Genomic DNA, 25,428 nt, shown 5'->3' with positions numbered 1-25,428 from the left:
GCAATTCATAATCATGTCCCCACACTGTCTCCAGCTATCTCTTACCATACTGTTGAGGACAAGCCATAGGCCTATCTGAGAAAAATACAACCCCAGTTCAACATATGGAAGGATAGTAATGCATTGTTATACTCTGCCATGAGTCAGTGTAAATTAGATAAAACAAAGGAAAGGAATAATAAAAACAATAAATAATTATATCAACGTAATCAGAAAAAAGCCTGTACAATCTGACTTGTCTGAAGTGAGTGGTGCAACAGCGCCCCCTGTTGGGTACCCTACATACATAGGTACGGACAGACAGACATTGCTGGTTCTAGGGGTGGTTGCACCACTCAAAAAGGAAAACAAAAATGCCAAAGGAGTAGTTCACCCCAAATCAATTATACACCCTGAACACATGCAGCCTTGCATTTGTGGAGATTTTTTGTCACATTCCTAAAGCCAATAATTTGATAACCGGTGAAGTCGACGTGCACGTCTCTCTCCATTGAGTCTCCTGCATGAGACTCTGCTGGTCATCAAAACGATTGGCTTAGGAATGCAAGAAAAACTTCATGGGGTGTGTAATTGATAGAAAATAAGTCATTTTTTGCTTTTCCTTTAAGTGAAACAAGTGGACATTTCTCAGACCACCATCTCATGGTGGTTATCTCATGGTGGTCTGATAACCAAAGTATGGATACTTTATCCCTACTATTTCGGATTACGTTGGCCTATTATTCTGGCCTCTTGTACCTGGTCCACACTTTAGTAATCTATAAGCTTAAGCTTTATACAGTATATGATTTAATTATTATCACACATGACAATATCATATCACGGAAGTTATGCGGGAACTCCTGAGTGGCAAAAAGCTGCTACAGTATACTGGCCTTGACAGCCCATACATCCAAACAGAAATGCATTTGATTGCATTAATCGACGTTAAACAATGTTAAATAAATTAAAACTCACTTTGCCACTCGATTTGCCACTCACTTTATGCATGCGCATAACCTCGCTATACTTTCAAAATGTTTTTTACTTATTGTAGAAGTAAGAACACAACTGTTAAAAAATAAAAAGTTATACAATCTTCTGATTACTGTATTTTCCATTATCAGACATAGGACAAAGTATTTGCAAAGCTTCTGCTGGACTGAATTGTGTTTGGTCCAAAGGAACCAATCTACCCCATACAGTGACCAATCTCCACCATGGTATGCTGAATCTTTTTATTGGTTTTGCACAGATGGATATCCACATGTTTCCATCATTGTCAATTGCTTACAACCAATTCTGTTGTAGAACATGAATGGCATTAATGCATATAGTTGCTGTTGGGCTGAAACAGCGTATTCCCAAAACGGTTACTTTTCAGAACTTGTGTTCCAATGGATGCAATCAATGTAGTAATTGTTTTGTCACAACTTAGAAGTTCAATAATGTAACTCTTGAGAGCGTAACATGAAACCAAATGGTTGGTTTCATTTTACACTCACAAGATTTAAATTATTGTTAAACTGCATTACATAAGTTAACTTAATTTACAAGGAGTCTAGATCGACAATTAGAAAATGTAGAATTGTTATTTTGATCAACGTTTGCCTATATCTCTCCTAATGGTACCAACATCAATACAGCATGGAACTGTGGATGAAATCTATCCAACGAATGTGGTTCAAATGCCAATTGAATACTGGGCCTTGAGTCCTTGACATGAAGAAGCTGATTTAAAGGAACATCATATCCCTTTCATTACAATATGTCAGCAGTATAAAATGGCAAAACTGCCTCCAGTTGTTTTCAGCTGGAATTACGGTATAAATATGTCTATATCTAATTGGATTTAATGGTAAAACTCTTGTTATTGTGAATTTGGCAATATCATGGCTTTTTGTGTTAAGGACATTTAAAAAAAACCTGTCTTGGTAAGTGTCTTGGTACTGATGCCATTTTGATGAAAATAAAACAGCTCAAAATGATTTACTGTAGATGGCTGTTGGTTGTGTCATCATCACCCTACAAAGGTTGTGTTGTACAACCTGACCTTGACAATGTGAACATTGCTGTGAACATTGCTGTACAGGTACAATGTGAACATTGCTGTCAGGCAGATACCTCGTATCTCCATATTTATTTTTGTACATTAATGCCCTACTTCGTCATACTGCAGTGTCACACAAATCTATAGCAAAAATAGCTAATCTACAAGTTTGCAGATATCCGTTTCTTTCTTTTTTAGGGGGGGATGTGTCAGTCGATTTTATAAATATTGAACTGGTGAAAAGTAGGTAAAAGAGCTTGTGACTAATAATAACTACCTTTCATCCATTGGAATACAGCTTTTTGGACATACTAGGTTTTCACCAGGCAGCGATGACATGCACATAATGTATGTACTCTACACTTTAAAATGGTCATATCATAGGTAACTTGGCCTGCAGTAGCAGAAGCAGCAGCAGCAGCAGCTGTTCTTCCTTTAGGCATGCTACACATGAACCACAGCTGTGGTTCAAGGCAAGCCTCTTTGTTCTATATAGCTACCCGAGGGACAGAAACAAAAAGGGTAGAGTCTCATAGCTCGCATGCATGTTGGGCAGCACTCTGTCTATGGAAAAGCAAATTCCTGTTCGCTCAAGGCTGGGCATGATTTGTCGCTGTCACATTATCGCACGTAGCCTATAGAAGTTCAAATTTGCTGACAGTGAGTGACTCTTGAACATTGAGTCACAGTACCAATATAATATCTTGCATAGCATACAGTAGTTAATGTACCGGTATATTATCATAGATATTTGTCAAATCTTTCTCTCCTATTTCTTTACATTTGGCAGAGGAAATGTTTACAATGTTCTATGCACAGAGTCAAACACATAACATAATATAATGGTAGTGAATTACAGAGTTCAGTATCCCAGTCAATTAAGTGTGAATTAAGAGTTCCTTACATGTATGAATCAGAGCAAGTGTTACCCTATGAGGCTTAAATGAAGCCTGATTTATGAAACTTGAATCTTGGTCAACACAAGGTCCAGTCAAACATTGAGCAGTCAGAAGCACTGCAGATAGAAATTGCCCCAGGTCTGCAAAATTATTTTTATATTATTTGACATCCTGTCCAACTCAGAATACCACATTTAAACATGAAGTAAGACGTTAAGAGACACGCAGGCCATGCTCTCGTTGGAGAACACTAGCTATTTCTCTTACCATACTCGTCACTGTCTGAATATGCTGCGGACAAGCAAGGAAGCAAATGAACTGGAAAAAGCAGCTTGACAGACATACGGTATGACTTTGCACAGGCAGGACATACATACATATATATATACAGTAACAGTGGAGCTTGATAACAAACATAAGCATGCCACCACACACAAGGACAAACTAAAAACTAAATAATGCGACGTCAAACAGTGATACAAAAAACAACAACAACCAGCTGTTGTTGCACTTATTAGGTCAACCATTGTCTTAATTGTGTAGTGCTACTACATGCAAAATAAATTAATTAATTGAAAAAAAGAATTATAATAAATAAAAAGAACACAAATTGAACACACAGTATTATCGTTGTAGCCTTGGAAGTACAACAGTGAAATGAAGTTTCAGGACAAAAACACATTGATTAAATGTTTGGTTCAAACATATTAAATATATATCCATGAGTTTGATTAAAAAAACACAGCATAAGGCACTTAAGTGTTAAATCATGAAATAACAATATTTGTTTGCTAACATTAAGCCTACATAGCCTACTCCTTTTCTCTCTTTTTAAGTCCCCTTCTTCCATAGATTCAGGATATCTTGCTGGAGGACCCCATGACACTTAGGCCCTATTTACACTGGCAGCCAAATCCAGCCTGAATCAGATCTGTGCCACATCCAGATTGGAATCTGATTTGTTTAAATGAGTCATGTGACCATTTAAACCAATCGGATTTCAATCTTGATGTGGCACAGATCTGATTCAGGCTAGATTTGTCTGCCAGTGTAAATGGGGCCTTATTGCCATGGTGATTACAAACACATCAGTGAGCTGAACTGAGATGATGTGTGGTTGGAGGTGACAGTTGAATAAAAGGTGGCTATTAAATAAACTACCTTTGTAGTCATCTGAAGATAAAAGGTGGCTATTAAATAAACTACCTTTGTAGTCATCTGAAGATAAAAGGAGGCTATTAAATAAATTACCTTTAAGTTTCCCCATACTCTTATTACTCCTTGTCAGAGTTACAGACCTGTAAGGGTCTATTTGGGCACCCTCAAGGAACCCTGATGGTCCCTGTACCCCACTTTAAAAACCACTGAGCTAGGAGACCTATAAAGCAAAAATGACCAGATGGATATTAATTTCACTATACAGTAGATAAACCTTGATTTAAACCAAAGTTTAAATCAATCCTTTATGGTGCAAGAAAGACGTGCCTGTATTTTTGATGGTACTGTACCTTCTAAATACCCTGGAATACCATAAAACCTTGATACAGCCCGAGCCTACAGTACACTAGACAAACCCATATTTAAAACGTATACATGCACAGATATCAGTTTCACACATTCTCGAACATGTATACACGTCACTCTGTGAATACATTTAGTATAAAAGTAGATTAAATCCAGTCCAGTAGGCATACAGCTACATCTTACCTTCGTCTGCGGTTCCATCAGCTAAAGAAAATGAGTGACAATTTCAGTTCTAAATGATGTCCCAGATAAATCTACATACAGTACAGCATTTATTTCCTGACACTAAAAGAGGGCCCTTACCCTTTGTTTCTGCAGGGCCTTCAGCTGAGCAAATAAATATAATTATTAACTGGGTGGATAGAGAAGGATAACGTGATGGCAACTTTCACCGTGCTTAAATCACACAGACAAAACCTCGGCAGATACACCAAAATACAAAGTACATTCCCCACCACGTACATCACATGCCTACAGCACATCATAAAAACATAATAGTAACGATAACAAAAAAGTAATTTCAGTTTTTGAAATTGTATCCATCAGCAATTGTGGCAGGTTATGGTATAAACAAAATTAATTTCCATACAGAAGTCATGAACATACAGTATATTATGATAATATCGCATATACAAATGAGGACTCGGCACACAATCTATTTATAGTGTAAACATGCCAATATAAATCCATTCATTGTCTATCCATCAGCAGTCAACATAAAACGTGAAAGAAACACAGATACTATTCGAGGGATCTGTGACACGTATAATATGCAGACAAGCACATAATACGTATCATATGAAGCCGTTCACTTGAGTTATTTTCCATCATAGTCTCTATCAGATAACTCCCAATGCAACAGACAGTAACACATTATTTCTTACCCTCTTCCGTAGGTGCTTTTTCAGCTAAAATAATTAATGTAAACTTTAAGATGGCCAAGACTAATCCCACACCTGGATTCTTATTCAATATTTAATCTGTAGTAAAGCCATTTTAAGATAAACTGTCCAAACTCCTTCAACATCACCAAAAACACACACGCAATACCACACGTGTGATACACGTAAACTAGACCAAAAAGTCACCAAAACACAACAAGTGCCCTTACCCGGCTTGGCGTTCACCTCTGCAACTTCTGTAACTAAAATTATGGTGGATTTGAATTGTAAACAACTAATGAAAAACTACAAACGCACACTTAATACCATACGTCACACCAGTACGCTATGAATGCATACTGTACTTCTTCAACAACATTTCTAGTGTATTTCAATTTTAAACAACTAATGGAGATGGGAAAAAAGCACACTCAATATACCACACATGTAAACCTGAATCTGACCAAGTCACACAAGAACACAAGTCTTACCCGCCTCGGCTTTCACTTCTGCAACTAAAATGATTGCTGCAACTGCTTTCTCTTCTGCAACTTCTGCAACTAAAATTATAGAGCACTTTAATTGTAAACTAATGGTGATGGTGATCAAACACACAATACCACACATCACACAGCTAACACTGTGTGACACTTCTGCAACTAAATTTATAGTGCACGTTAATTGTAAACTAATGGTGATGGTGATCAAACGCACACTCAATACCACATGTGTGAAAGAATACACACTTCTGCAACTAAAAGTATAGTGTATTTTAATCATAAACAACTAATAGAAAATGCACACTCAATACAAGTAACCCTAAATCTGACACCAAAACTGAATACGTGTCCTTACCCGCCTCAGCTTGCACTTCTGCAACTAAATTTATAGAGCATTTTAATTGTAAACTAATGGTGATGGTTATCAAACGCACACAATACCACACATCACACAGCTGTGTGACACTTCTGCAACTAAATTTATAGTGCATGTTAATTGTAAACTAATGGTGATGGTGATCAAACGCACACTCAATACAACATGTGAAATTATATACACTTCTGCAACTAAAATTATAGTGTATTTTAATCATAAAATAACTAATAGAAAATGCACGCTCAATACCACACAGGTAACCCTAAATCTGACACCAAAACAGAATACGTGTCCTTACCCGCCTCGGCTTTCACTTCTGCAACTTCTGCAACTAAAATGATTGTGTATATTTAATTGTAAACTAATGCTGAAGAAAAAAGCACACTCAATACCACACAAGTAACACTATGGATAATGAATACACACTTCTGCAGCTACAAATATAGTGATCGCAAACAACTAGTGAAAAAAAGCACACTCAATACTACACGTCACACGGCTAATACTGTGTGAAAGAATAAACACTTCTGCAACTAAAATTATAGTGCATTTTAATTGTAAACTAATGGTGATGGTGATCAAACACACACAATACAACACATCACACAGCTAACACGGTGTGACACTTCTGCAACTAAATTTATAGTGCACGTTAATAATTGTAAACTAATGGTGATGGTGATCAAACGCACACTCAATACCACATGTGTGAAAGAATACACACTTCTGCAACTAAAATTATAGTGTATTTTAATCATAAACAACTAATAGAAAATGCACACTCAATACCACACAAGTAACCCTAAATCTGACACCAAAACTGAATACGTGTCCTTACCCGCCTCAGCTTTCACTTCTGCAACTTCTGCAACTAAATTTATAGAGCATTTTAATTGTAAACTAATGGTGATGGTGATCAAACGCACACAATACCACACATCAACACAGCTAACACTGTGTGACACTTCTGCAACTAAATTTATAGTGCATGTTAATTGTAAACTAATGGTGATGGTGATCAAACGCACACTCAATACAACGTGTGAAATTATACACACTTCTGCAACTAAAATTATAGTGTATTTTAATCATAAAATAACTAATAGAAAATGCACACTCAATACCACACAGGTAACCCTAAATCTGACACCAAAACAGAACACGTGTCCTTACCCGCCTCAGCTTTCACTTCTGCAACTTCTGCAACTAAAATGATTGTGTATATTTAATTGTAAACTAATGCTGAAGAAAAAAACACACACTCAATACCACACAAGTATGTAACGCTGAATCTGACCAAGTCACACCAAAACAGACAAGTGCCCTTACCAGTCTCTGCTTTCCCTTCTGCAACTTCTGCAACTAAATGTATAGTGCATGTTAATTGTAAACTAATGGTGATGGTGATCAAACGCACACTCAATACCACATGTGTGAAAGAATACACACTTCTGCAACTAAAACTATAGTGTATTTTAATCATAAACAACTAATAGAAAATGCACACTCAATACCACACAAGTAACCCTAAATCTGACACCAAAACTGAATACGTGTCCTTACCCGCCTCAGCTTTCACTTCTGCAACTTCTGCAACTACATTTATAGAGCATTTTAATTGTAAACTAATGGTGATGGTTATCAAACGCACACAATACCACACATCACACAGCTAACACTGTGTGACACTTCTGCAACTAAAATTATAGTGCATTTTAATTGTAAACTAATGGTGATGGTGATCAAACGCACACTCAATACCACACATCACACAGCTAACACGGTGTGACACTTCTGCAACTACATTTATAGTGCATGTTAATTGTAAACTAATGGTGATGGTGATCAAACGCACACTCAATACCAAATGTGTGAAAGAATACACACTTCTGCAACTAAAATTATAGTGTATTTTAATCATAAACAACTAATAGAAAATGCACACTCAATATATACCACACATGTAAACTTGAATCTGACCAAGTCACACAAGAACACAAGTCTTACCCGCCTCGGCTTTCACTTCTGCAACTAAAATGATTGCTGCAACTGCTTTCTCTTCTGCAACTTCTGCAACTAAATTTATAGTGCATTTTAATTGTAAACTAATGGTGATGGGGATCAAACACACACAATACCACACATCACACAGCTAACACTGTGTGACGACACTTCTGCAACTAAATTTATAGTGCACGTTAATTGTAAACTAATGGTGATGGTGATCAAACGCACACTCAATACCACACATCACACAGCTGATGGTGATCAAACGCACACTCAATACCACATGTGTGAAAGAATACACACTTCTGCAACTAAAATTATAGTGTATTTTAATCATAAACAACTAATAGAAAATGCACACTCAATACCACACAAGTAACCCTAAATCTGACACCAAAACTGAATACGTGTCTTTACCCGCCTCAACTTTCACTTCTGCTACTTCTGCAACTAAATTTATAGAGCATTTTAATTGTAAACTAATGGTGATGGTTATCAAACACACACAATACAACACATCACACAGCTAACACTGTGTGACACTTCTGCAACTAAAATTATAGTGCATTTTAATTGTAAACTAATGGTGATGGTGATCAAACGCACACTCAATACCACACATCACACAGCTAACACGGTGTGACACTTCTGCAACTAAATTTATAGTGCATGTTAATTGTAAACTAATGGTGATGGTGATCAAACGCACACTCAATACCACACATCACACAGCTAACACGGTGTGACACTTCTGCAACTAAATTTATAGTGCATGTTAATTGTAAACTAATGGTGATGGTGATCAAACGCACACTCAATACCACATGTGTAAAAGAATACACACTTCTGCAACTAAAATTATAGTGTATTTTAATCATAAACAACTAATAGAAAATGCACACTCAATATATACCACACATGTAAACTTGAATCTGACCAAGTCACACAAGAACACAAGTCTTACCCGCCTCGGCTTTCACTTCTGCAACTAAAATGATTGCTGCAACTGCTTTCTCTTCTGCAACTTCTGCAACTAAATTTATAGTGCATTTTAATTGTAAACTAATGGTGATGGTGATCAAACACACACAATACCACACATCACACAGCTAACACTGTGTGACACTTCTGCAACTAAATGTATAGTGCACGTTAATTGTAAACTAATGGTGATGGTGATCAAACGCACACTCAATACCACATCTGCAACTACGATTATAGTGTATTTTAATCATAAACAACTAATAGAAAATGCACACTCAATACCACACAGGTAACCCTAAATCTGACACCAAAACAGAATACGTGTCCTTACCCGCCTCGGCTTTCACTTCTGCAACTTCTGCAACTAAATTTATAGTGCATTTTAATTGTAAACTAATGGTGATGGTGATCAAACGCACACAATACCACACATCACACATCACACAGCTAACACTTCTGCAACTAAATTTATAGTGCATGTTAATTGTAAACTAATGGTGATGGTGATCAAACGCACACTCAATACCACGTGTGAAATTATACACACTTCTGCAACTAAAATTATAGTGTATTTTAATCATAAACAACTAATAGAAAATGCACACTCAATACCACACAGGTAACCCTAAATCTGACACCAAAACAGAATACGTGTCCTTACCCGCCTCGGCTTTCACTTCTGCAACTTCTGCAACTAAAAGGATTGTGCATATTTCATTGTAAACTAATGCTGAAGAAAAAAGCACACTCAATACCACACAAGTAACACTGTATGGATAATGAATACACACTTCGGCAGCTACAAATATATGATCGCAAACAACTAGTGAAAAGCACACTCAATACTACACGTCACACGGCTAATACTGTGTGAAAGAATAAACACTTCTGCAACTAAAATTATAGTGTATTTTAATCATTAACAACTTATTGAAAATGCACACTCAATACATAAGTAACCCTAAATCTGACACCAAAACAGAATACCTGTACGTGTCCTTATACCGCCTCAGGTTTCACTTCTACAACTTCTGCAACTAAATTTTATAGTGCAAAATGTAAACTAATGGTGATCAAACGCACACTCAATACCACACAAAACGCTGAATCTGACCAAGTCACACCAAAATGCTCACTCAATACCACACGAGTAGCCCTAAATCTGACACCAAAACAGAATACATGCCCTTACCAGCCTCTGCTTTCTCTTCTGCAACTTCTGCAACTAAATTTATAGTGCATTTTAATTAGTAAACTAATGGTGATGGTGATCAAACGCACACTCAATACCACATGTCACAGGGCTAACACTGTGTGACAGAATACACACTTCTGCAACTAAAATTATAGTGTATTTTAATCATAAACAACTAATAGAAAATGGACTCTCGATACAACACGAGTAACCCTAAATTTGACACCAAAACAGAATACGTTACCCGCAGGTTTCACTTCTGCAACTAAATGTATAGTGCAAAATGTAAACGCACACTCAATATCACACAAAACACTGAATCTGACCAAGTCACACCAAAACAGACAAGTGCCCTTACCAGCCTCTGCTTTCTCTTCTGCAACTTCTGCAACTTCTGCAACTAAATTTATAGTGCAATTTAATTGTAAACTAATGGTGATCAAACGCACACAATACCACACATCACACGGCTAATATTGTGTGAAATATACACTTCTGCAACTAAAATTATAGTGTATTTTAATCGTAAAGAACTAATGTAAAAGAAAATGCACACTCAATACCACACAAGTAATCCTAAATCTGACACCAAAACAGAACACGTGTCCTTACCCGCCTCAGCTTGCACTTCTGCAACTTCTGCAACTAAAATTATAGTGGTTGTGATTATTGTAAACAACTAATGAAGGAGGACAATGAACAATGTTTATTGAATTCCATACAGATGCCTTCCATGAACAAATATTATGAATATATCACATACTCACGAGCACATCATACATTCTGAATCATTCATGCTGAAGAAATCCATTAATCAGCAGTCAATGATAAACATTTAAGAAACACAATTCCATAGAATGCTATGACACACATTATGCAGACAAGCATGGGTCATACTAACTTGAGAGAGGCAAAGTCACATACACATGAACACACCTGAAACCAAATACATGCCTAAGAAATCCATTCAATCTATTCATCAGCAGTCGACAACAAAGGTGAAACACAAATCCATACAAAACTGTGACACGTACACTATGCAGACAAGCCCAGACAATTATAAAGGTGATTCACTGTTATTTTCATCATAATGCCATCCGAAAACCATAATAATTAACAAATAATAGTTTCTCTTACCCTCTTCTGTAGGTGCTGCTTCAGCTAAAACAAGTGAAGTATACAATAAGCTGGCCAATAAATATATGCTTATCCACAGTTTACCAATGATAAACTATAATTTTATTTAGTGTTGATAAAGCTACACTATGTAACTTTCATGTTCTATTCCAGATTCAAACCCTGGTCCCCACTCAAGTGTTGACCCTTTTACCACTGAGCCAATAGAACCTGTTTACTTGCTCAGGGGAGACATTAAGTAGTGATCAAACCAGACTATAGGAAATGCGTATACATTTCTCAATGGAGGCCAAACACCACCACCCCAATTGTGTAATATTATATTACATACATTAACATGGGCTTGTGGTATACAAGGGCTAGGGAGCCCCTGTATTATAATATAATACATATACTGTCCAAATTAAAGTTGCACTATGTAAGTTTCCTGTTCTACCCTGGACTTGCACCTGCAGGTCTCCTGCTCAAGTTCTTACATTTTTACCTGAGCTATAGTAGAACCTGCCCGAGGAATTTAATTTTGACCTTCAGGTAACATTTGTGTCAACCTAGACACATGACCGTGTCAAAGGATGTGTCCAACCTAGACACATGACCGTGTCAAAGGATGTGTCCAACCTAGACACATGACCGTGTCAAAGGATGTGTCCAACCTAGACACATGACCGCGTCAAAGGATGTGTCCAACCTAGACACATGCCCGTGTCAAAGGATGTGTCCAACCTAGACACATGACCGTGTCAAAGGATGTGTCCAACCTAGACACATGACCGTGTCAAAGGATGTGTCCAACCTAGACACATGACCGTGTCAAAGGATGTGTCCAACCTAGACACATGACCGTGTCAAAGGATGTGTCCAACCTAGACACATGCAGGAACAAAATGACTCAATAGAAGAGCAGGGAGACTAAATACAACCACAGCGATTGTATCATGTATTAACATACTCTACATACAAATTGGGGACATTTTTCATTTAATTCACACAAAACACCCTGACATACAGTAATAGAGCTTTAACTCCTTCAACAAACTGAAAGGCACACTCAATACCACACTGTAACTGTAACACTGAATGAAGACACTGAATGAGACCAAGACACACCAAAACACAACGGGCCCTTACCCGGCTCAGCTATGACTTCTGCAACTTCTGCAACTAAAATGATAGCGGCTTTAAATTGTAATCAACTAATGAAGAAGAACAAACGCACACACTATATCACACAAGTAAAGTAACACTGTGAATGAAGACACTGAATGAGACCAAGACACACCAAAACACAACAAGGGCCCTTACCCGGCTCAGCTATGACTTCTGCAACTTCTGCAACTAAAATGATAGCGGCTTTAAATTGTAATCAACTAATGAAGAAGAACAAACGCACACACTATATCACACAAGTAAAGTAACACTGTGAATGAATTCACTGATTCAGAGCAAGTCACACCAAAGCAGAATAAGTGACCTTACCCTCCGCGGCTTTCTCCTCTGCAACTTCTGCAACTAAAGTGATTGGATTATATGTTGGCAACTAATACGACGAACAATAAATTAACACTGTTTTAAATTATATAGAGATGAATTGGACATGGACATGCTATGAAAATATCATATACACATGTCATACATGCTGATCCAAGAAATCCATGTCATTCAACGACAAAAATCAGTCAACGACAAGTCCATATAATGCTGTGACAAACTTACATAAAATGGGCTTTGAGAGCCCCTGTATTATAATATAATAAATATTACTGTCCAAATTAAAGTTTCCTATATCCTACCCTGGACTTGAACCTCCAGGTCTCTTGCTCGGGTTCTTACATTTTACCACTGAGCTAACAGAACCTGCCTGTTTGTTCAGGGGAGAAATTGACTTTTGACCTTCAGGTCAACATTTTGTGTCAAACCAGAAACTGGATCGTGTCAAAGTCTGTGTCCAACCTAGACACAAGATCTGAATGACTCAATAGAAGAGCAGGGAGGTAGACCAAATGCAACCACACCAATTACATTATATTGTATTAACATACTCTACAATACAGATTAGCAAAATATCCTTTTATTCACGACAATAATGACATAATGGAGCTTTAACTCAAACGCACACTCAATACCACACGAGTAACACTGTGAATGAAGACACTGAATAAGACCAAGACACACCAAAACACAACAAGTGCTCTTACCCGGCTCAGCTATAATTTCTGCAACTTCTGCAACTAAAATGATGGTGGATTTTAACTAATGCAACAATGGACACTCAATACCACACAAGTAACGGAACGCATTCCATCAAAACATGACAATATCACGTACAAGCAAGCACACATTTCTTTACTGTAAAACCATACAGGCTGAATAAATCCATTAATATCATGTCATAATGTAATAAAATAATATTTCCCCTCATAGCACACAGGTGTGGGGTCACCAAAAATGTCCCCTATAAAATGGGCGGTATAAAAAATGTTTGAGAACCCCTGTATTAAGATCTTATTACTGTCCAAATCAACCTCCTTAAAGGTTAAATCATCACCTAAAACTCAAACACACACTATAGAGTACCACACGAGTGAACGAATACACAGAATAACACCAAGTCACATCAAAACACAACAAGCAGCGAATTTCCCTTACCCGACTCAGCTATAACTTCTGCAACTTCTGCAACTAAAATGATGGTAATTGTAAACAACTAATGCAACAATGCACACTCAATACCACACAAGTAACGGATGCATTCCATGAAAACATGACAATATCACGTACAAGCAAGCACACATTTCTTTACTGTAAAACCAAACCATACAGGCTGAATAAATCCATTAATAGTTTGTCATAACGTAATAACATAACACACGCACGCAAGCACGCACGCGCACACTATTTAAAAAATACTTTTGAGAACCCCTGTATTAAGATCTTATTACTGTCCAAATTAACTCCTTCAACATCACCTTAAACTCAAACTCACACTCATACCACACGAGTGAACGAATACACTGAATAAGACCAAGTAACATCACAACACATGAACACAACAAGCAGCGAATCGCCCTTACCCGGCTCAGCTTTCTCTTCTGCAACTTCTGCAACTACAATTATAGTAGACTTTAATTGTAAATAACTAATGAAGAAGAACAAACGCACACAATACCACACAAGTAAAACTGAACAAATTCACTGAATCTGACAAAACAGAAAGTGCCCTTACCCGCCTCGGCTTTCTCTTCTGCAATTTCTGCAACTAAAGTGATTGTTTTTTAATTGTAAACAACTAATAAACGATGGACGATAAACAAACTTTTTGAATTCCATACATATGCATTCCATGAACATATAATATTATTGTATAAGACGATACACACAGGCACACCATCCATACATGCTAAAGGAATCCATTCATAGTATGTCAGTAGTCGACAACGATGTGAAAGAAGTCCATATAATGCTGTGAAACAAGACAAGACACATGTATGTACATAAAGCTTTCAATATACTCCCATCAGATGTCGTTTTACCCTCTTCTCTATAGGTGCTTCTTCAGATAAAATAATTTAAGTAGCCTATATTTTAAGCTGGCCAAGACCCATCACACAACATTCTACCACTGACAGTCTTTTGTTTTACTGCAAGTGAATGATTTATATTTTCCCCACCTGGATTGTATTACAACAACAACCTTTACTACAACTATTATTACCTGTAGCAATGGCACTTGTTCCATTTTTATTAAGAATAAACATTTATAACCTTCCACTCAATACCACGTTAAACTGTGTGAATGAATTGAATACACACAGAATGAGATCAAGTTACACCACAACAGAACAAGTGTCCCTACCCGCCTCAGCTTTCACTCTGTAAATTCTGCAACTAAAATTAGTGGATTTTAATTATAAACACTAATGAAAAAGAACACTATTTTGCTCATTAGAACATGTATATTTAAACACACTTCAACAGCTGAACATGTATGTCGTCGGTTACAGGCAACACATAAAACCCAGTGCAGACACGGTACGACCACACATGAACATGGCCTTGTAGACATCACAGTACAGTTGGGTGCCACCGATATTGTCCCTTATCATTTGACCCATTTAGGCCTGACCTCAAAATTTAAAAAAAATCCTTCTAAATCCTCCAGTTTTCTGAAATAAATATTTTCACGATTTCTCAAAAATAGAAGACCTACAAGCTCGTAGCGCGCCACTCGGTGGCGCGCTATGAGCTTGTAGATCTGCTATTTTTCAATAGCTAAATTATAACAATGTTTAAAACACCAAAAGGGGTTCCCGCCCCAAAATGGGTTAACTGTCCTTTTGCGCAGATCACGCAAACCTCAGCAAAAAGAAAAGGACAATATCGATGGCCTCCAACTGTACATTGCACCAAATATTTCCCCAGAGCAGCTGAGTAAGACTGCCTCTAACCACATGAACCCTCGCGTATAACTCCTATTCTGGGCATGTCATAATAGGCGAACATTGGGCAAAAATAGCAAGCTCACAGCATGTGAATAATGTGTTGTGAGCTTATATGGGCATTTGCTGTGGCGGGGAAACAGGAGTGGAGCAAGTATAGACCCCTGGGGGACCCCAGATTATATACATGTAGGGTTTAAGTGGTTAAACAGCTGATGGACCAATATTTGACAAGGCTACACAGTACTGTACATTTCTTTTATCAAACCTTACAAATGCAAATGTGTATTTGTGAAAACACAACATTTCTGAGCACACTATATATGGCATGCTGGCATACAAGTCACAGTACACAATTCGAGCTTAGGGATTGATTTGGCACATGCTCATTACACACCATCAGGAGGCGGGGCGTCTGTTGTACGACACGGCCAGTTGACATGGATATGTGAACACACATGAGAAGGTGACAACCATAATCAAGTCACTAGTGGGACAACAATGTACTGTACGGGTGAAGAGAAAAGGTCAGAAGGCTTAGGCTATATAGTGTTATAATGAAGGTGACTTACCCCCTCTCTCTGGGGCAGCTGAAAAAGATTGAAAGAAAGAAAACAAAATTAACAGGAATTACAGATTTTATGTTTTGTCATAGTGTCATAAGCACATTAATAATGAATTCAAACGGTGTCATATACCTCTTGATGGTGTTTAAAGATTGACTTATACACTGACATTTACAGAAGAAAATGGAGCACATCATATCCCTATATAGATAATTATACCAAATACGTATTTATACCGGGCCAAATTCCTGAAGGGCTATTTTTTTCTAGTCTTTCCTCATTTGAAAACCAATGCATAAACATGTTCCCCCTCCAGCCCTACTTTATTATATTTATTCAGCTGTTGCTCTGCAACAGATATCCTTAATATTTATTATTGACCATTTCAGATATGTTTGCTTAAGAGTATATCTGATTTCATAGTGCAGCTAGTCATCTTGTAAAGTTCTTGACAGTAAATCAAGAACTCAAGCTGCCAAGTAAGAAGACAAAAATGGCCAAGGTGGGGAACTGTGTGACAGTGCACAAACCACACCTCAGTCACAACCCACTTTGAAACTGATCTCAGGGTTCTTTGATCGTCCAGTTATTTAAGGAATGGAGAGGCTATAGTATATTTCTTGTTTACCAAGTTTTGTTTTGTGGACGAGGTGGAAGCAAGGTCTCAGTTTGTGAGTATACAGTCAGTTTGTTTGTTGTGGCCCAATGTTGGTAAAAGAAAAGTGAAACGCTCATCTGAAATAGATGAATATTATATCCCCCTCCCCAGCCGTCTGTGCAGGGCTTACTACATTACTGTAATGCCATGGAAAGGCCACAGAAGGTGTCTTGTGACATGATGAAGTCACTCTGCAGTTCCTCTGGGTTGTCTGCTGTTGCCTTGAATGGTTTGACTCAACCTCTGTTTTACTGTACTAGAGTTGCTCTCTTTATGTTTGATTTAAGGTGCTGTTGATGAAGTTATTTTGTTTAAACAATGAGTGTTTTTAAAAAAAGTTAAAATGCTATATTCTGATGGTTATCATTGCTATAGTTTGTTCAGTGACAGGCGTCTCCCATCTCTCCAGCTCTTTGGAAAACCGAAAAAAAAACGTTTTAGGCGGGACACCAATTTCATCCAGTCAGGAGAGAATAACCAATGTATCGGCTTCGATTTTATATAGTATTCCAGTTCCAATTTTGTCTGTCAATTTTCTGTTTTTGTTTCATTACCTCTAATTTCACTTGTTTATCGTCTACCAATTCTAACCTGTGTGAGTTCTCTCTCCTGATTAAATTGGTATTTATTTTCTGCTAGTAAGAACCAGAGTGATGAGAAGTCCTCTGTTACTGAACTTACAGATTACTATAGGAATACAGAGTTATTTAACACTTATTCTAACAAAACAAAAAAAAATACAGTAGGCCTATCACTTAGACCACCTTTAAATTATATTTATTTGACTATTACATGATATGTATTGTTCATTAAAATGTAGTGGTCTGTCTAAATAAACAAATAAAGTAAAGTATATCATGAACATGGCTGTTTCCTATGTAAGTCTTTATCCAAGTATGTAAGTGACAAGTCTCTCATTGTGTTTGTTTCTATGGGTGAGACTGGTTGGGTCAGCTGTAGCTCTGGTCCATAGCTCTAATGCCTTCATTAGAGCTATGTTACTCTTCTCTTCCTGCGCTCGCATGAAATACAGACCAGCCTCTCGTCTCGCCTGTAGTGAAAATATAAAGAAGGTTTTTGCTACTCAATAATACAAAGGCGGCTTGCCTACTTTCGCCTACTGGACACACTCGGAGCACCCCACCACATGTATAAAATGCACTTGTGGGACAGAAAAATTCTGAAGGAAAAATCTTGTCTATGAGGTTCTCCCTTGGCAATATCAGTAGAGGGCGCAGTGGAGTAACTAAAAGTATTTTGTCTTTCTGTGAAAAATCCCTTTCTGGCCAAAACGTGCATTTTATACATTTTATACATTTTATATACGTGGTGGGGGGCTCAGAGTGCGTAAGGAAAGTAGGCTTTTAATGACACAAACCGTCTTTGTATTGGTGAGTAGGTAAAACGTTCCTTTTATTTTCGCAAGGAGAGGCTGGTCTGCATTTCATGCGAGGGCAGGAAGCCAAGAGTCGCACCTGCAACGGCAGCAAAGGGCATTAGGGCTATGGACCAGTGCTAGGTCAGCTGGGGACTCCTGTAAACAGGGGCCAGTTAACACACCACAAATATGCTATATTTGTTTGTTAATACTTGCATAAATACTTTTTATATTAGTATTAGTATAAACTATTATTACTTCTAATTCTGTATATTTATTGTTGTGATAAAACTACATCATGTTTTGCAGTTGGCCTCATAACAATCTTTCCCTATAACTTCTTAAAAACTGACGTGTGTCCCTATGTTCTAAACCAGTGGTTCTCAAACTTTTTTTTACAGTACAAATCTCCCTGATTTCTGAATCCAAGCACCCCCTTAACTCAACTACATTTTGCAGAGAAAATTGCAAGACAAAACAATAACATAGCATATTGCTGCTATAATAACCTGAAAATATAACATATCTATCTATAAATGCACCAAGTCTCTGTACGTCTGTCTGTGTGTAATCCACGTAACTCGAGAATCATTCGACACACGCATTCCACATCGCCACATGGGGTTCAGTGCCCAGTGTCGAGTCTTGCAGACCCACGGTTGTGGAGTTGGCCTGTTCTGGCATCATTCTGACGTCTGCATAGACTCCATATTTGGGCATGCCTGACAAGGAACTCCATATATGGGCATAAAAGGGACACAGACATAATATCTGGGTGGGGCACGCATTTCCAACTTGCATTGTTCCAAGTAGGCCAGTGCTGAACGGGCACCGCCTTAAAAGCCAAGGTCACTAAGGACCAAAGATAAGGTTACTGTACTTAGACCCTGCTGACTACATCCAGAAATCAATCTGGTCAGACTGTTATGTAACATCTGCTTGAGTTCAAAAACCTTTCAATTGATTAGGCAACATTTTTAAATGTTTTCTTCTTTTTACAATTTTGAAATAGCAAAAATATCAGATCTACAAGCTCATGAGTCACATTGTCAACCTTTGTGAACCTCTAGCTTCTTGTTGTAGATAGTATTTTATTTTACTGTGACTAGTAAACTGCCGGATGCATGTATTACTGTGACTAGTAAACTGCCGGATGCATGTAATTGATACATGTTTGGCAAGGCTAGTATAACTACATGTACTTGGATTCTGGTTCCAGACACATTCCTATCAACACCTACCGTATTGATACCTACCTACTCTACTGTACTATAAAAAGATGACTTCTTAAAGGTTCTTCAATACTACAATGCATTTATTTTTATGGTTTTGTCCTCAAGGCAATGATTGTAGAATTTAGAGGGGAAGTTTACATACCTATGCATATGAAAACAAAGGCAGAGGAGAGGAGTCGCAAAGGACAGCTCAGCTTTATTTATGACCTGTTTTATGTCCCCTATTGACAGATGTCAAGTGGTCACCTGACCTTGTCAAACGTCTATGAATCACCAGTTCTCTCATTGTCAAAGTTGATATACAGTCCTAGACGTTTGGCACGTGTGGCTGTTTACATATTGAACAGTTATCTATGGTATAGCATGATATACAAACAAGTAGACCATCAAGGTCATTCCATTGTTGTATAGTATTGTTATGCTATTAGTCTTGATCAATTGGATACACAGGACCGCAATGGGAACAAGCCCGCAGGGGCATTTCTGTGATCTTTTTAGCATTATTGTATAATAACTGTAGGCCTACATCTGTATTTTTTGCAAACTGTACTTTAAAGGGTTAGGGTTATCAATCAATCAATCAATCAATCAATCAATCAATCAATCAATCAATCAATCAATCAATCAATACATTTTCACACGGATATCATTGGTTAGGAGTAGGCCTACCAAATGCATACACCAGAACTTTTAGACAGCCACAGTGTTTCAACTCCACACTTTCAGTGGTGTGATATATATATCTTCGTATACTGGTCCTCAGTAATGCTCATGGTAAATATGGTATAAATTTTGTCTACTCTGTCTGTGTCTCAGAGGAGGGCTGTGGACAGTTCAGAAACCCCTCTACCGGTGAGGTAGGTGGGTTCTAAAAATGGGCGAAGTCTTCCTTTAACTGTGAAGTATTCAGCTGAAAAGTCTGCAAATGATTTAACAAGCTAACATGTTAATCACTGCATGGATCTAAAAAACAAACATGATGCAGTAGAATTAAGGCCCAAATGGTAACACCTCATCATGTTGCCTAAGTTAGCAATGAGACTGAGTAAAAGTAAACCACACGATATTCTAATAATGGCAGCTCCACCAATTAGCAAGGAATCGCGCCGCAATTATTCCATTATAGATAGCATTTCAGCTTTGCACAGAGAAACTGGTATATTTAGTTGTAGGCTTTCTATATTTAGAGGGCAACATGTGATCCAGCACTGATGTAACATGACCATACACAGTAACCTTTCAAAGGAGTCTTATAAGGCTACATCTGGGGGCCTGCCGCCTCAGGGTAATGATACAGTCAATTACGGTATTGTTGATTACATTTATTCACAGCAAATTAAGTCATGCTCTTATTTCTATGCTTGGTTTGGTATTGAAAGCCTCATGGGGCTTACAGAGCCGTCCTCATCACGTAGTCAGTGTTGGAGAGTTAAACATTGGTGACGTGTAACAAACAGGGTCTGGCACTCATCCATGTGCAAAGCAAAATTGCCATATTCATGCACTGTGAAAGAGGAACAAGTGGCACCTCACATAGTTTCCAATACTGTAGGTTTTGCTCTGTGACTTTGATTGGATTTCTGAGTATTTATAGCTTGAAACAGATGAGCACTTGGACAGGACCAGGGGAACTTCAGAGAGTGTCTGTACTTTAATGTACCCTCATAATGTGTCATCAAGACACAACGCTGAAAGGATTTATTACCATGAAATATAGCGTCGTTCCATTTAGGTCCTTTCCTCACACCCGTTGACTAGCCTGCTGAAGCCTAATTTATATGTATGCTTAGGTGGAAATGTGTTGTGAGACGTGACGAAATTACGAATTTTCAAGTCATTTGTTTTAGTCGAAAATGTTGTATATTGTGCGAGTTGTCACACTTTTTAACTGAAGCACAAATGATGCTTCTAAGGTGATGTATTTTAGTACGTTTGTTGGAGCTATAGTATATCTGTTTTGTCAGAGAGCAACCATGCATAGCACGTGGTCAGAACTTTCTAGAACGCGGTGAGGGATTACATCATGATTTAGCACAGTTAAGAGATGCAAGTGGGATATCATACGACTCACAAAACTTGATATGCTGCTGGAAAACATGGAAGAGAAAAGTTCAGGGGTTATGGGGTGCGGTTGGAGGCGTTATTTTTAACTTGGCAGAGGGAGGACTGCAACAGAGGTTGAAAGAAGGAAATGAGAGGAGGAATGGTTGTCAGACTATGGTCCATCTAATCTTCTAAGTAAAACGAGGATACTGTAGACCTGTAGGTAGGTAGGTAGGTAGGTAGGTAGGTAGGTAGGTAGGTAGGTAGGTAGTACGTACGTACGTACGTACGTATGTACGTACGTACGTACGTACGTACGTACGTACTTATCTAGATAGATAGATAAACTTAGAATATGCACGCACACACACACACGCACGCACGCACGCAGGCACACAGGCACACACACACACACACAAACACACACACACACACACACACACACACACACACACACACACACACACACACACACACACACACACACACACACACACACCACAAACAGGGTCTGCTCATAATTCCACCATCCTTAAGAATAGGGTTAATTATCAGGGGGCCAGTCAGACCAACATACACACACAGTAAACACACAGTAAACGCACCCACCCACGCACGCACACACATTATGCAACTAAATTCTTATTCATAATATTTTAAAACTCATTAAATCTGCATTTACTTTCCTAGATTTCACAAGCTCTGGAGCTCTGTTTCCTCTCCAACAAATATTGCATTGAAAGCAAAGTAGTGGAGCTCATGAATTTGAAACATACACAGCATTTGAGCCCTGCTGCCAAAGGCAGAGTGCAAACATGATCAAAGTGTGATCATAATATAGTGCCAAATTCCGCATCCTGTGAGAGCTAGTGTAAAAATGGACTCAGAACTTTGAGGTGTATCTGTGTTAAGCCTAATTTATGCCTCGTCGCACAACAGTGTCGCACTCACACGCCGGAAATAGCTGACCTACAATCTCCCAAACAATCGTGGATGTATGAATCGGGCTAGAACTAGAGTCTGGTTATTTTGTACAGCCAAAATATGAAAAGAACATACATTATAGCTCACAGTCGCACCACGATGCATTGTGTGATTGTAGATTGGCTGTTTTCACATAGAGTTGGTGTTGGCTAGACCTCACTCTCGCAGTAACTATATACTGTATAGGTTCTTAGTTGTTAAATAATGATGAGGACCAGGACAGATGAGTATGGAAATACCATGACAACCAACTACCAATGACCATACCAGAGCCCAATCAGTTTAATTCAACAGCACAGTCCACTGCAGTCTGGGCCTCAATCAAGCCATGCGTGTGAGGGGGTCTGTTTTGCAGTAACATGACCTTGGTTCCCGTAAAAATTAACGGCTAACATTCTCACTCTATATGTCATCCTCTCCATCACTTATCAGAGGTTACATAATCATGGCAGTGACAGACAGACGGCTCACCAGAGAGGACAACTAAGACGAGCCATAATTATACCCCAAACAACCAGCTCTTCCTAAACTGTGTCATGGTGTAAAATGTCATGACGATGCTCTCCATTAGCTCCACCTTTGACTTCTGTAGAGTGATTGAATATATAGTGCTTTTTCACTTCATGTCAATTCTGTTTGATAACGATGCAGCCAAATGTCAGCGCTTGTTGGATTGCAGTACATCATTCAACATACAGAATATGTCAATAAATGATGTTATTTTGTTGGTGTTTTGATGCATAGCTAACATTATGCTTTGGGTCTATTTTCTTGGGCTTTGAAAGCACACGCAAAAATAAAAGTTTTGGGTGTTTTGGGATTTGTTGTTGCTTATGCATTAAGTGCTGTATTTTAATTAGGAGAGTCCCTCAAGACCTTGAGTGGTAGGGTTGGTGTATACAGTAGTAAGCTCAAGCTGCCATAATCTTTTGATAGGTTCAAATTCAGCCAGCATTATCACATTATAGCGGCCTCCTGGGTTGATGTCACAGTACCTGCTCAACAATGTACCGCATTCAAAGGTCAATCAACATGTGCCGTTGCCAATTGGCAAGTGGTTTCCCGGAAACCACTTGCCATACAGTATAGTGTTGCACTGTAGGAGTGGTCAGATGACGTTTCCTAATATTTTGGCATGATATTTATTTATATTTTGTGTAATTGCACTAAAAGAACCAAATGTTGCGATAGTATACTCCAACTTATTTGCTTATAATGAATGAGAGACCGGGTGCATGTTCAACTGTTGTTGTTTTTTCCAATACCAATAGCCTAAACTATTAGTGCTCGCTGATACATCAGTCAGAGGTTATCTTAATCGGCTGTCTCCTCTTTAGCACTACCGCCTTGCAGTGATTATTAACTAGGTCACATTAGAAGTTTAAATGACAAATGTAACACAGCTCTGAGGTTGGACCTCCTGGAGTTCATTAGTGCAGTGCTTCCTCAGCAGGCAAGAGTCCCAGTTGGGCATTTATAAACCAGTCCACTTCCATCAGTACTTTACACAGGCTTTACCACCTGTTCGTGTGTCCATATTTTGCACTGATTCCCAGTATGCACCACATGCTCTTCCCCAGTTACACTTCTCTTTTAGGGCCTTCTCTTGCTCTCCCGAGTCAAGTGTTTATATCCAGCCTTTGGATGTCTGTCCACATCTTTGTCCTACACAAACATTAAATTCCCATTGACAATGAATGGAGAATTTTACGTCATAGTGTCATAATAGTTATGATGATAATAAGAGCGCCCCTCAACTTTATAGGGACGGTAGAAATAGTCATACTTGATTGATTAGCTAATTAAAATTAAGGTTTCAACATGACTCGCTTGATGATATATTTTGGATATAATTGATATCACTTTATTTCAGTTAACGTTCTATATTTTACAACTGAGAATGTATTAGTTTGAAGAAATAATGGCTGCGATCTAGCCATGGTACGCGTCATGGATTAACTTCCACCTGTTTTACGCGATTGTAAACGTCTACATAAACATTCAGATTTCAAATTACTCACCACGTGGCCCGCGGGATGCATTGCTGCATCCCGCGTTGTTTAATAAAAGGCATTTTCATCCGAGCTTTTCTTTTTTGCCATTGGCTTTCAACTACGCGCCCCTATCGGCCGGGGGGAGTGTGGCACTGGGTGTGTTCGATATAGGCACGCTGACCGCACTGCCAATACAGACTAATAGGCGAGTGCGCTCCCGGTGTGCAACTGTGAGTTTTCCGAACGCACCCCGTTTGAGAAAAGTAGCCAGGGCGCTCGGATAAAAATGCTTTTCATTAAACAACGTGGAATGCAGCAATGATAATCGCTGTCCCAGCAAATTCCTAACACCCGTGGCCCACGTAGTGAGTACTTTATATTTGAAATCTGAATGTTTATATACACGTTTTCAGTGTAAATGTAGCGATCGCGTAAAACTGGCTTCAGTTGCATGTTTCAGGGCTAGCTGCGATCATAAGTAAGCGAGTAGGTGAATTACTTTTAACAAACGTTTTTCTTTTTATTGCATTGCACCATATCAAACATTTTGGGCTCTGCAGCATCCAAAGATGTGTTTTTGCTGAATTTAAACCATATCAGTA

The 25,428-nt window shown here is 38.3% G+C and overlaps 1 protein-coding gene and 1 long non-coding RNA gene across 12 annotated transcripts in view; both read right to left on the bottom strand.

The window, feature by feature from the left end:
- Nucleotides 1-25,428, bottom strand: part of LOC306915953 (myosin-binding protein C, fast-type-like) — a 50,115-nt gene that overhangs the window by 24,253 nt on the left and 434 nt on the right. Inside the window, exons 1-4 of one of the 11 annotated variants that reach the window (XM_079493642.1) lie at nucleotides 16,366-16,378; nucleotides 4,636-4,656; nucleotides 3,196-3,219; nucleotides 46-75 (exon numbers count right to left, since the gene is read on the bottom strand). The exons of 1 other annotated variant lie outside the window; for it this stretch is intronic. In XM_079493642.1, the coding sequence (XP_079349768.1) occupies nucleotides 46-67 (22 nt within the window). In that variant the 5' untranslated portion in view covers nucleotides 68-75; nucleotides 3,196-3,219; nucleotides 4,636-4,656; nucleotides 16,366-16,378. Of the gene's footprint in view, nucleotides 1-45; nucleotides 76-3,195; nucleotides 3,441-4,635; nucleotides 4,657-14,603; nucleotides 14,637-14,755; nucleotides 14,760-16,365; nucleotides 16,384-16,540; nucleotides 16,554-25,428 lie in introns of those variants that run through there. 9 more of the 11 variants (XM_079493640.1, XM_079493643.1, XM_079493637.1 and 6 more) reach the window with 9 other exon arrangements.
- On the bottom strand, nucleotides 11,931-14,572 carry LOC306915966. The gene is made up of 3 exons (XR_013788904.1): nucleotides 13,661-14,572; nucleotides 12,396-12,591; nucleotides 11,931-12,115 (listed from the first exon to the last, which is right to left on the bottom strand). It is a non-coding gene; the product is annotated as an uncharacterized lncRNA (long non-coding RNA).

Source organism: Electrona antarctica, assembly GCF_951216825.1.
Source record: "Electrona antarctica genome assembly, chromosome: 22".
NCBI lineage: Eukaryota > Metazoa > Chordata > Actinopteri > Myctophiformes > Myctophidae > Electrona > Electrona antarctica.
This window is presented reverse-complemented; position numbering and strand designations above follow the sequence as displayed.